The sequence below is a fragment of the Cavia porcellus genome, unplaced genomic scaffold (genome assembly GCF_034190915.1).
Source record: "Cavia porcellus strain 051 isolate PalLab524CR breed Dunkin Hartley unplaced genomic scaffold, mCavPor4.1 scaffold_25, whole genome shotgun sequence".
Lineage (NCBI taxonomy): Eukaryota > Metazoa > Chordata > Mammalia > Rodentia > Caviidae > Cavia > Cavia porcellus.
The window spans coordinates 46,551,493-46,565,462 of record NW_026947508.1 but is presented as its reverse complement, the minus strand read 5'-3'; the positions used below and the strand labels follow the sequence as shown (position 1 = coordinate 46,565,462).

At 37.7% G+C, this 13,970-nt stretch overlaps 1 protein-coding gene across 9 annotated transcripts in view; it reads right to left on the bottom strand.

The window, feature by feature from the left end:
• Nucleotides 1-13,970, bottom strand: part of Zfyve9 (zinc finger FYVE-type containing 9) — a 253,330-nt gene that overhangs the window by 44,766 nt on the left and 194,594 nt on the right. For all 9 annotated transcript variants that reach the window (XM_063235181.1, XM_063235177.1, XM_063235182.1 and 6 more), the window contains 2 exons: nt 5,136-5,286; nt 2,270-2,350 (listed from right to left, as the gene is read on the bottom strand). In XM_063235181.1, coding sequence (XP_063091251.1) covers nt 2,270-2,350; nt 5,136-5,286 — 232 coding nt within the window. The remainder of the gene's footprint in view (nt 1-2,269; nt 2,351-5,135; nt 5,287-13,970) is intronic.

The following is a 13,970-nucleotide window of genomic DNA, read 5'->3' as shown; positions in this document are numbered from 1 at the left end:
TTTTTTTAATTGGTACCAGGGATCAAACTCACGACTGCCTGCTTGCAAAGCAGGCACTTATGCCGCTAAGCTAAATCCCCAGCCCCCTCAGGAGATGATTTTAAATCCAATCCTGCCACATCCTAGCTTTGTGGTAGGTTATACCAATATATGTTTGTGACACATAACAATTACATTCATTTGGAGGTACTGGTACATAAACATATTGTATCTTGATCATTTTTTATCTCTTTTCTCTTCTTTCCCCTCTTCCCTTCCCTTACTCTGTTCCCCTTCCCTAGCTCCAAAAAGTTTACTTCCGTTTCCCACTATCTCTCATTTATTTTACTGTTTAATTTATTTATGTTTACATGTATTGATACTTAATCTGTGTCTGATTTAATTCACTTATCACTTTAGTCTTAAGATCTACTCATTTTCCTAAAAGTGACCCAAATTCATCTTTCCTTATGGCTCCACTGTATATATGTATCACATTTTCTTTATCCACTTGTCTGTCAGTGTAGGTATGCAGGGTTTTTTTAAAAATTTTTTTTTAAGGCAGGGACCTGCTATGTAACCCAGGCTGTCTTTAAACTTGTGATATTCCTCTTCCAGACTCCATAAAATGATGGTATTACAGGTGTGCACCATAAAACCTTGCAAATTTCACAACTCTTGACTATAAAGCAAAAAATGACTGGGTATTGTGACACATACCTATAATCCCCAGCACTCAGGAAGCTAAGACATCAGGATTGCTGTGAGTTCTGGGCCAGCCTGGGCTACATAGTGAATACGTATAATGAGAATTTATCTTAAAAGAACCAAAAAAATGCTGTTAAGAAATTATTAAAGCTGGATGTAGTGCACACCTGTAAGCTTAACAATCAGCAGGCTGAGGCAGGAGGACTGCAAATTTAAGGCCAACCTTGGATTCATAGCAAGACCATTTCTCAAGAAAAAAAAAACAGATTTACAAAATTTAACTTTAAAATACTAATATATTGTGCACTCACTGTTTTATTAAACTTACCAAAAAGATGAAAGCCAATATCTGTAGATATACGTATCACTATTAATTTCAATTAATATTCTCAATCTAGTCCTGCCTTTAGACAGGACCTTGCAGTGAGCTCTTGTGGAAATGAAAATGTCATCATGTGTGGTTATTTTCCAAAGACAGCCTAAGCTCTTCTACAATGCTGCCATCAAATTTCCCAAACAAGAAAGACAGTTAAATTCCTCTCCCTTTTTCCAACACTAGAATTTGGTAGAAGTGACATGGTGATGTTCAAGGCTGGGTCACAAAAGGCAGTGGAGGCATCTACTGCATTCTATGATACTGGTGTTGGAGGTCTGAGCCACTGAGGAAGAAGCCCAACCATCCCAAGGCTGCCCCCATGCTGAGTCCCAGAGGAAGTGCTCCAGTATTCACACTGGCCTTTAAGTAACCCCAGGCCAGGTCCCAACACTTGTGAACAATCCTTCAGGTAACTTAAGCTTGCTGCCATCAAATTATTCCCATTTTTAAGTAACCCCAACTAAGACACCCCAAAACATCACATAGCAGGGTCAGCCTATCCATGCAAAGCCCTGTCAATATGTCTCCTAAAAGGACTCAATCAATATAATAAAACAGTTGTTCTAAGTCATTAAATTCTGGGATAATCTGTAATGCAACAAAAATAAACTCGTCAAAGTATGACTAAGCAAGAGAACAAAGTGAGTAAATAGTCTGTTGATTGGTCTTTCATTTAGTTTAATTTTTATCAGAATGTGTCATATTGAGTTATAGCAGCCCACGGATATACAACTCATTCTGTACTTCAAAAGAAAGCCATAGTATCCTTGTAAAATAGATGAACTTCACCTGCAAATTTATGTATCTGCATCCAATGACATATTTCATCTCCCATGACCTCACTCAGTACCTCATCCCACAGCTATGAAAGGTCATCTCTTAATTTTTATGTCCCACAATGTCTGCACAACTGACTCCCTTTTTGGAAAACTAAATGCTTTTTTTTTTTTTTTTTTGATACTGAGGATTGAACTCATCACCTCGCATTTGCCAGGCAGGTACTTATACCACTGAGCTAAATCCCCAGCCCTGAACTAAATGCTCTCATGATAGTTTTAATTTTCTGAAGAGTGAGATGCCATTGAATAAATAACAGGGGTCAGACATCAACAGTAAAAGGGGTGAGGCTTCTCCCAGTGTTCCTTGCTTGTCAGTTTATCATTAAGACTGAACTGATATACATGCAGCAAACAATTCCTTCTTTACCTTCCACAATACTGGACTTGGCGAGGTATCCTGAAGAGGATTTCAGAGCACCACTGAACACAAAGAAACTGGCACCAGTCACTAAAAACACACAGAAAGAGTTTCATGAAGACAGACCCTGAGATAGAGGGACTTGGAATAATAATAAACTATTTGGTTACTGGGAAATAGAAACATACAGAAAAAAAATTTTAAAACACTGAATGTATATACCACAATATACAAGTAAGCAGTAATTCCTTTATTTATCATAGTTTTGGAAAAGAAGTTTTAAGTCTGTTTTCCTCTTCCTCCAATCAACAATCAAAGACCCTTAAAAGTAAAGCAATCTTAAGAGTCAAGTCTCAGGCTCAGCGAACTGAGATCTGCTCAGCCGCAGTCTATTTCTGTAAATGAACTTTCTCTTGGAACACAGCTACACCCATTCATGTATATATTATCTAAACTAATTTTGTACTATGAAACTAGATTTGAGTGGTTGTGACAAATATTATAGACCTACAAAGCCTAAAAAAGGCTACTCAAAAGACAAATGCCTATTATCATGATCTCTTCATAAAGAGGTGCAATTACATTTAGTTTTATGAAAACTTTACTGTACTGTCATTTTCCTGCATCTTAAACCAAACTGTGCTAATACAACGTGGCCCCACAATATCCTAACAGGTGATAATTCAGCCTCTATCAGACACTGTTAGTGATGCGGAGTCCACAAGAACACAAGGCAACTCAGTCTGCTTCCAGATAATCTCAGGGTTAAAGTATGATCTCAAATTGAGCCCAGATCTGGCTCCCTGTAACTTTCACCACTGGCACTAGTTCTGGCCTTTTGTAGCAGTACAGAATAAGCTGCATCTTATTTTCACATGACTTTAGTAAATGACTTTAAAAAACAGAGGTAGCTATTTTTTATGCTCTTCCAACATATCCCTTCCTATGTTAGACAAATACAAGTCTTTATTCATCTTTCTTTGGGTGCTGTTTCTCATAGTTCGAACTTATTCAAACATTAAAGGTATGATTTCTGTGGTAGAGAGTGCGGTGAACTTATCATCACTTTATTCTGGATATTGTATTTCGATGTACATGTGTTACATACCTTCTATGTCTTTACTGAACAACTGCTTTTAAAACACACTAAAGACAGTGACTTACAATATGCCTACTAGAGAAGAGTTTCACAAAACAGATGAAAGAAATATAGTTTTGGGGGGGAAAATTTTGCTAGGTGTGGTGTAATCCCAGCACTTGGGAGGGTGAGGCAGGAGGATTGTTGCAAGTTTGAGACTAGCCTCACAAAGTGAGGTGAAAGTGAGCATGAACTACATAGTGAGACCCTGTCTCAAAAACACAGGAAGGAAGGAAGGAAGGAAGGAAGGAAGGAAGGAAGGAAGGAAGGAAGGAAGGAAGGAAGGATGGCAGGCAGGCAGGCAGGCAGGCAGGCAGGCAGGCAGGCAGACACAAACTAACTCTAAGGGAAAAAAAATTTGTGTCCAAATAAATTTATAAAGAGCTAGATAGTATCCTCCTCTTATAAAATCAGAATACAGCTTGTTAAGTGGTCTGAAAAGTCCAGTAGTAAAGAAACTTGCTTAGCACAGTTCCTCATATTTAATTTATTAAAGAAGATTTCTATGTATTTATGAGACAATTTTTTTTTAGGAACAACAGGTTAAGAGCAGAATATATTTATTGAGCGAAGGCAAACTTTTGTCTGAGAGACAGACAGAAAGGGTCCTGAGTGGGATGCCAAAGACTGTCTTTTCTAGGGACTTTTAAGGAGCAAAACTACGAGGTAAAAAGGGTCCAGGGGCTAGGGATTTAGCTCAGCGGCATAAGCACCTGCCTTGCAAGCAGGCAGTCGTAAGTTCGATGCCCGGTACCGATAAAAAGGAAAAAGACAAAGAAAAAAAAAGGGTCCAAAGTGGAGAAAAATGGAAACTCGCAAGGGGGCACGAGGTGGGACAGAACTATGATCAGCTAGTAAGATTAACGGTTCAAGTAAAATTGAACCAATATGGGACAAATGGAGAAGCAAATCATATAGCACGAGCCCATGCTTAAAGAGCAGTGACTTCTGTAAGGGGTTGGGATGGTGACTCCTGGGTTCCCCGAGGTGATCCATACCTAGACAAAAAAATTTCTTTGAGACAAGGTCTTGGTACAGGCTTGGTACAGGCTAGTCTTGAACTTACTATCCTCATGTCTCATTTTCCTGAGCGCATAGAACTTGTGGTTATGGACACATACTATCCTATCTGGCCTATGTGAACATTTTTTAAAACCACAGAATCTGAGGAAACACACACTTTGGGAAATGTCATGTTGATCAAGGATTCTCAAACTAATGTGTATCTGAAGTACTCAGGGATCTTGGTAGAATTCTAATTAGCAGGTATCTGATTAGTAAATTCTTTATTTCTAATAATCTCCTAAGTGATGAGACTACATTCTGAGTAGCCCTGAAGCTAGATGTCTTCCTTACAAACCCTGTCAATCTATTTAATGTTCAACAAACTCCAAATCTTCCTAAAAGTGTCATGAGCCTATAGTGGGTTGTTTATATAACTGACAGCTCTAAATGCTTTGTCATCACTGGCCTAGTCTCACCCTCAAATACCAATGCAGGCCCTGTCGATATCCCAAGACAATATATTTCAAATACTTTCCTTGATAACAAAGGTCTCACTTGTAACTTTAAGTATGGCTTATAGGGTGTCAACATAATCCTGGAGAATGTGCTTGGAAAGGTAATTTGTTTGTGGTCACCTAACTAGAAAGTAAGTAGTATAGAGCTGAGATAACCAATGTTCCAACTTCAGAATAACCTTCCATGATCAAAGTCTCAATCAACTCAAATGCTTACCTTTCCTGGGTTGATTGTGAATACTAATAGCTTGAGTCTGATAGTTCCCATCATCATTCTGTACACACACCAGGTGGGAGTCTGCCTTTTCATTGAAGCAGGCACCGCCTGCCAGCACATGCTCATTGGACTTGTTCATGGCTTTCATCATCTGCAATCAAAGAAGAGGGTTAACCTTACTCTCCCAAGGATGGGCCTGCTTCTGTCTGATATGGTTTGGATCCACCTTCTCAAAGGTAAAACTAACAAAATAATATTACTTATTAAACTGAAAAAATAAACTGACAAAGTGGCTACTCGGTTACAGAAATGAAGTGAAAAATCATAATCACCATTAGTTAAAAAATAAGTATATCCAAAAATTCAGTTTATAGGTGACTTGTACAATAACCTACATATTACATATTTTGCACTCATTTTATGTCTTTTTTGCTGTACTTTAATTAAAATTAATTTAGCTAATTACAGTTTTTCCTAACTGAATTCTTAGAGGATACATACCTTGAACTTTAAGTGTGTAAGAATGTTCCTTAAGTAAGTGCATCTCTTTCAACATCTGAAATGTGAGGCTTCCCTCTATACATTTATGCAATGTGTTGCTTCTTAACTCTGCTTATATATGAGGTTTTCAGGAAATCACTAATACTTTGCTTTGTTCTTTCAATATTTAAGACCATAATTATGACTCTAACTTGATAAAGTTCATGGGCCTCTTTTTGTGTCACCTAAAAAAACTGAACTTATACTGATATTAAATTCTTGCCTCGGACTGAAATAAGCTATGTTTATCTGTTTTTATTTCCCATTGTTTCCTTCAAGACATCTCATCTAACTTACTAGTGTAACATTTTCCAAGTGCTCCAATCTTTTCACTGTGTGATCTGAAACTGATTTATTCCCCTCTTTTCCCTACACTATAACCCTCAGTGCTCCTTTCTTCCCTTGGAGCACTAAACATGTTCTGTCTATGCATTCAACTGTTCTATTTCATATAAATGGAGCCATGCTATATGTGACCACTGTGGCTTTTCTCACACAGCATAAACTTTCAAAGGTTTATCCATCTTTTAGCATACATTTTTGAGCACTATGTTTTATTTCCTGTTTGCCCCTTCAACATAGAGATTGAGCTCAATAACTCACAAACGTCAGGCAACTACTCTACCATTAAGGTATATCCTCAGTCTTAAAAAATACTTGTTTTGCAGGAGAACATGGTGGATAGATAACAGCAGCTATGGAGGCTCTCTGAGATAGCCAGCTTAGATTCCAGGAATGGTGCAGTGTGGGGAGTCCTAATCAGGGGGAGATATACCCTGCCAACCCAGGAATGAACTAAGCTGAGAGAAACCAACTGGAAATGCAATCTCAGTGCTACAACTGGAACAGCTAAAGTCTCAGTGCCGAAGCTGGAACCCGCGCCTCTGGAAACCGTTGCTCTGGAATTTCCTGGCGCCACCGCTGCATCTGAATTGGCACAGCAGGGATAGAGACACAAAAGCTCTGAGAGTGGGAATCAGTGAAATGAATTGAGAGCAGAGCTGGCGGGGAGCCCTGCATCGACCTGCAGTGAGTGAGAGGAATGGGGACCCTTCCATAGACTAGGAGGCCCCAACAGAGGACATTCTGGAACCAGGCAGACTGGTCGGAACAGGATGCTGCAGTGACTTCAGTCACATATTTCCCTCTCAAGCGGGATTGGTGGAGAGCACTTGACCTGGGTGACGCCGCGGACTAAGACCCAATAGGCTAGCCCAAACCAGGTCCCAGAGCCTGGCAGTGTACCCTAATGCAGTGAAGCCCTCAGCAGGTTGACTGACCTGGAGGGACAGGCCCAGCATAGGCTGCCCAGATCTGTGTCTCCCTAGTACACTGCAGTGGGTGGGAACACCTAGCCAGCGCCATTCAAACAAACTGTAGGCAACAAAGAAAGAAACTGGGCCTCCTATATATGCTTGTATGGAAGGAACAAAAAGTATAGAAAGAGGGAGCAACAAGAAAGGGTCCTTCGTCCCCAATCCTGAGAACACTGATCCAGGAAAGGTAAATGCAAAGGAGAATGAGGACAGAAAACATGCAATATCAGGCACAGCACCAATAGACATAAGCAATATCTCAGGACCTCATAGACGAGTTCAAAAGTGAAGTATTTAACCAAGTAAAGCGAGATATAAGTAGAATAGTTAAAGAAATGCTAAGCACCTCCCAAGAAAAAACAGATAGTAGAATAGAAGAACAGAAAAAAAGGGGAGAATTGTTTGATGGAGAGAATAGAGAAAACATAGAATACGTGAAGCAGGTTCAAAGAGATTACCAGGAAACTACAAACTCTATTGAAAGCTGGCATAACAGCTTGAAAGAAACTAAGGATAGATTATCTGAACTGGAGGACAGATTTGTAATGTGGGAGCATGAAATGAAAAACTTCTTTAAAATAACAAGGAAACAAGCTGTAACAATACAAAGGCTAGAAGATGATAAGAGGATCTATAACTTAAGAATTAAGAATGTAAAGGAAGAAGCAGGGATACAAACAAATGAACTGCAAAGGCTATTCACAGAAATAATCAAGGAGAACTTTCCTAATATGGGAAAAGGTAAAGATACTCAGATCTATGGGGCATATAGGACCCCAGCCACCTACAACCCAAACAGAACTACACTCAGGCATATAATAATCAAAATTCCAGAAATCCAATATAAAAACAGAATATTAAAAGCCATCAGAGACAAGAAATAGATCACTTACAAGGGAATTCCCATCAGAATTACAGCAGAGTTCTCGGCACAAACCATCAAATCACGAAGAGCGTGGGGGAAATAATTCAAGCTTTGAAAGACAAAAACCTCCAGCCAAGATTGACATATCCTGCACAATTCACCCTAGAAATCAATGGAGAAACAAGGTGCTTCCAGGATAAAGAGGAACTAGGAAAGTTTGCAACCACCAGTTCAGCTCTTCAGAGAATACTGTGGAACATTCTAAAAGAGAAAAATACCACGAATCCAGAAACAGTGGCAGATGAGGCCTCAATGAATGGGGCAGAAAGTGAAATGAAGAAGACAAACTGACAACTAATGACAAAAAAAGAGCTCAACTGAAACGAGGCAGAGAAGGTATGAACAGCTATGGATGGTATGAACAGCTATTTTGGAGAAAACAAGACATCATAATAGCTAGTGCTGATTTAATATCATCTTGTTTTGAAGTCCTATCAAGCTTTTGTTCTTCTGTCTCCATCGGTCTTAACATGTTGTATCCTATTGGATTTTATTATATGTGATAATATAAACCAAAACTTTTACAGACAAGGAGGTTATACAGAAACCATTGTTCATTTTCTGTTAGTTGGTTCTAAATACCCTGTAATACTGTCATTATCTTGAATGGTTTTACATTGTCTTGATATGTTTGATGCTACAGTATATAAAGTTATTACTCAAAGATTTCAAGGAAAGAAACACTATAGTAACTACTTTTATGTCGGGCTATCTTGTGGTGAAACACTATTTTGCTTAAATGGTTATGGTCTGACCTGTGCTGCTTTGTTGTTATGTCGTCTTTTATCTCAATCTCCTTTTTTATTATTTATTTTTTTATTTTTATCTTTTTAATTAAGGGAAAAATAAATAAAAAGTAGCAGATAGCAGGATACATTATAGTAACCCACTTTGATTTCCTATTAACTTGATTTGAAACCCTGTATTGCTCTATCTTGTTTTGACTGATTTTCCTCTATTCTGTTTTGCTTGATAGTACCAAGTCTGAGAGTATAGGCAACAACTGTGAAGACAATAAGATTCACTATGATGCCCATTCTGGTTTGACTATTATCTTCTTTTGAAGACCTGTAATATCTCCAATGTTTTGGTGTTATTGGTTTTGTTCTTTACTCTCTTGTTCAATTTTATTATAACTGATGATATAGGCAATTCTTTTGAAGATACAAGAGGCATTATGGTAATCATTGTTGATCACCTTGTATTCTGTTTTTACATTATGTACTATGTCCATCATTTAGATTTGACTGACTCTGTTTTGTTATGTCACATTTGGTTTTATTCTCTTCAAAAAAATTAATAAGAACTGTGGGAGTAATAAAACCCAAAGTGTGTAATTGTCATTGTACAAAAGAGAGGAAAAGAAAGTGCTCTAAAGGATATAACTGCTTGTATATTTAAGTGTATAAGATAGATAACCATTATTACTAGTTTTTGTTGGATCATTGAACAGAACTGCTTGCAGTCTCACCGTTTGAATGTCTACTTTTTATGCTTAAATTTTGTAAATTGAACAACTACTTCTAGATGACAATTTGTAATCTATTAACTAGTGATATCCTATTGTTTTTTTAAAATTCTGTATAACTTGTACCTTTTTTGTTTTTTTTTCCTTTTTCTCCTTAAAAATTTTAAAAAATTTTTGGTTTAAATTTTAAGACAGGGTCTTGCTAGGTAGGCCCAGTATGGCCTCAAACTCATGAGCTTGTTGTGTCAGTCTCCCAGAGTGCTTTCAGGAGTCTACCAGCACATCCAACTTCATATCTTTTTGTAACTATGAGATAGATAGATAGCTAGATAGATCGTAATTTGTATCTCCAGTCATCTCCCTCCCTCTCCGTGTGTGTGTATAAGGGGGAGGGAATTGAGACTTGAGGCTAGGCCTCTTACTGAATTAACATGCCCTCCAATCCTTTTCACATAGGGTCTGAGTTCCTCAGGCTGGCCTAGAATCCACCTCAGTAGCTAGAATTACAGGCATGAGGTATGGTATCCAACTATTCTAACATTTTAATTACTGTTAATAGTGCTGTAACAAACGTGTGCGTGTTTGTGTATTTCACTACTTGGTTTTCATTTTTCAACATATATATGTGTGTATGTCATTTCACAGTGCTGGAGACTGAACCCAAGGCTTCACCCATGCTAAGCTGGCACTGTACAGTTACCTTTTTTTTTTTTTTTCAATTCTCTTGCATATACTCTGAAGAGTACAACTAGGGGGTTATATAGTAATCTTAATTTCTTGGACTGCTCAAGATTTTTTTTTCTTTTTTTGTCTTTTTGAGGCAAGGTCTTGCCAGGCAGTTCAGGCTGGCCTTCAGCTCACTTTGTAGCCCTGGCTGCTCACAAACTTTCAACAACCTTCCTGCCTCCTGAGTGCTGGCATTACAGGCTTGCACTGCCAGGCTTGCACTGCCATGCCTGGCTAAGATGTTTTTGGATCTCACTGTTTAGCCCAGGCCACCTTAAACTCCCTATGTAGCCCAGCTAGCCTCAACCTCGTGGTAATCCTCCTGTCTCAGCTTCCCAAGTGATAGGATTACAGGTGCACATCATCATGCCTGACTCCCAACTTTTCATCATAGCTGAAATATTTTATATTTTCATCATCAATGTGCACAGCTTTCTCTTTCTCTACATCTTTGCTTACACTTGTTATTCTTCGTTTTTGTTTTGTTTTGTTTTGTCTTTTTCCTTCTTATCGGTACCAGGGATCGAACTCACGACTGCCTGCTTGCAAGGCAGGCGCTTATGCCACTGAGCTAAATTCCCAGCCCCTATTCTTCGTTCTTTAAAAACATTCATCCTGATGGTTGTGAAGAAGTAGAGTGCTTTCAATTTGCATTTCTATAAAGCCTACTGATGCTGAGTGTTTATTCATGTGCCTGTGAGCCAAATGTATCTTTGGGGAAATGTCTATTGAAGCCCTTTGTCCATGGGTAATTGAGGATTTTTTTTTTTTGTTTTTGTTACTGAATTATAACAGGTTCTTATATATTCTGGATTAGACACATGACTTACATATTTATATTAGATACATGATTTCCAATATTTTCTCCCATTTTGTCGGCTGTCTTTTCACTTTAATTATATCCTTTGATGCACAAAACTTCTAAATCTTAAAAATACTTTACTAGTGCATGTTTGTAGTTCTTGCAGTTTGCATCCGTCCAGGCAACGGTTATGTGTACACACCACAGCCTGTCTCTTTTTATTAACCCCCTTCCCTCTCCTCCAACTCCTATATCCCTTTTTCCATTCTTGTCGACATTATTAATCTAAGCTCATATTATGGAATATAATGCTTACATTAATTGATCTTATTAGGTTCTTGTCCATGGCACATCTTTATTCTACTATTTCCCATCCTTCTCACTCCCCCTTTTTCCCTTGGATCACTTCCCCACTGCAAAAGATCCATCTCCTTGTCTCTATTTATCCTTATTATTCTCTGTGCTTTGCCTCACTCAAATGTGAACTACCATGTGGTATTTAAGCGTGTTTAACTAGTTTATTTCACTTAGTATTTTCCAGAAGCATCCATCTCCCCACGTCTCATTATTTATAGCACAGTAGTATTCCATTATATATAAGTACTGCATTTTCTTCATCCACTCACCTGTGGATGGTTAACACAGGCTGCTTCCAGGACTTAGCTATTACAAGTTGTGCTGGTATAAACATTGGGATGTAGGATATCATTGGGATGTGGTATGAGGTCTTAAGCTTTTTGGGAAGATATCTAGCAGGAAGATTGCTGGGTCATATGGAGTATCTAATTTTTGTTGAGATTTGCAAATGGTTTTATAAGTATACATTACCAAAAATAATGAAGGAGGGTCCCCTTTTCACCCCAGCCTCATCAGTATTTGTTACTATTTGACTTCTTAATGACTGTCATTCTTTCTGGGGTAAGATGGAATGTTAGCGTTATTTTAATTTGCATTTCTCCAAGTGGCCAGATATTGAGCACTTTTTCATATATTTGCTCACTACTTAGATATTTTCTTTTTTGAAGTGTCTGTTCATTTCTCTTGCATAGTTCTTAACCATATCTTTAAGCTGGTTTAACTTTTTTTGAGTTCTTTGTATATTCTCTAGAGATTAGTCCTCTGAGGAGTAGCTGGCAAAAAAAACTTTTCCCCATTCTATAGACTGTCTTTTCCTTTACTGATTCTTTTGCTGCACAGCAGTTTTGGTTTGATACAATTCCGTTTGTTGATACTTGCTGCTGTTTCTTGTGCAACTGAGGTTCTGTTTAGAAAGTCCTTTCCTACACTTATGCCTTCAAGTTTTACCTGTTTTATCTTTTTAAATAGGTTTGATGTTTCTGATTAATGTTCACATTTTTGATCCATTTTGCTTTTAATTTAGTGAATGGTAAGGGCACAGTTTCAACCTTCTGCACACAGATAACCAGTTTTCCCAGCACCACTTGGACAGGCTATCCTTCCACCAACATATTCCTTTGGCCCCTTTATCAGAGATAAATAGTTGAATGTGTCTGGGACAGTTTCTGTAGCTTCAATGCTGCTACACTGATCTATGTACCTGTTTTTGATCCAGTATCATGACAAAACTTCTCAATTTTTTTCATTAGATTACTTATTTAAGTTTGTTCGGTTTTTCTGAGGTGGGCATTCACAGCTATAAATGATTGTTATGTCCCATAATTCTCGTATGTTGTGCAGGTATTATCACTTATAAATTTTATTAATCTGTTTACTTTGCTGCTCATGTTTTTATCATACCTAAGAATCCAATGCCAAACCCAAAGTCATGAAGTTAAGCCCTATGTTATCATCTAATAGCTTTATGGTTTTAGCTTCTATATTTAGTTTATTGATTCATTTTGTGTTTTTATACACAGTATGAAGCAGGGGGTAGAACTTCATTCTTTTACATGCAAGTCCAGATGTCCTACAAGTACTTATTGAAGAGACATTATTTTGCCACTAAATGGTCATGGCACCCTTGTTGAAATCAATGGGGTATAAATGCATGAATTTATTTCTGGACTCTAAATTCTAACCCATGTCAGTAAGACAATTTTGATTAATGTAGCACTGTATTAAATGTTAAAATTAGAGGTTAGGGATGTAGCTGAGTGGTAGAGGAGAAACATGCAGCCAGTGTTAAATATTGGATTCAATCTTTAGTATTGCTGGTTAACAAATAAATAAGTTAGTTACTTATTTAACCCTCCTATTCTTTGTTGCTGTTTGGTAGTAATGGGGATTGAAGCAAGGGGCACTCAATCACTGACCCATACTCCAAACAACAGGTCTCACTAAATTGCCCAGGTTGGCTCAAACTTGTCATCTTCTTGCTTCAGCCTCCCAAATAGATGGAAGTTCATGTGTGTACCATTATGCCCAGTTTAAGAATATTCTTAAATGACCACACAGAGGTCTTTGCAATTCCATTTGAATCTGAATATTGGATTTCCCATATATTAAAAAAACAGTTTAAAATTCTGATAGGACTTATACTGACTCAATACTATTTCCTGGCTTTGTTTTGTTTAATAGTAACTGTTGTGGCGGCTGGGGATTTAGCTCAGCGGCATAAGCACCTGCCTTGCAAGCAGGCAGTCGTGAGTTTGATCGATAAAAAGGAAAAAGACAAAAAAAAAATAGTAACTGTTGCAAAGCAAATATTTTCATCCATTGCTCTACCAAAAAGAGACAGCCAAATAATAACTGAATACTGCTCAAAGACTGGCATTTATCAACCTCACTAATCTAAACCACTTCTACTAGTATTTTCCAAAGGTTACCTTTTAAATAATTCTTTGGTCAGCAAGATGCTTCAGAGAGATTTCTGCTTAGCAAAGTCAACTGAGAGACTAACTTAGGTTCTCATTTGAGATTTTTATTTGTATCACATAAGAGAAACAATGATTTCATGTAGCGATTTTAAAGGCTATTTTATTCATCACTCATTCTACATCATTAGGCTAGACTGATTTCTAATTATGTCTATACTAAACAGACTAAGAAACATTTTAAATTCAGACATTTGAATAAATTACATGGTATTGAAGGAAAT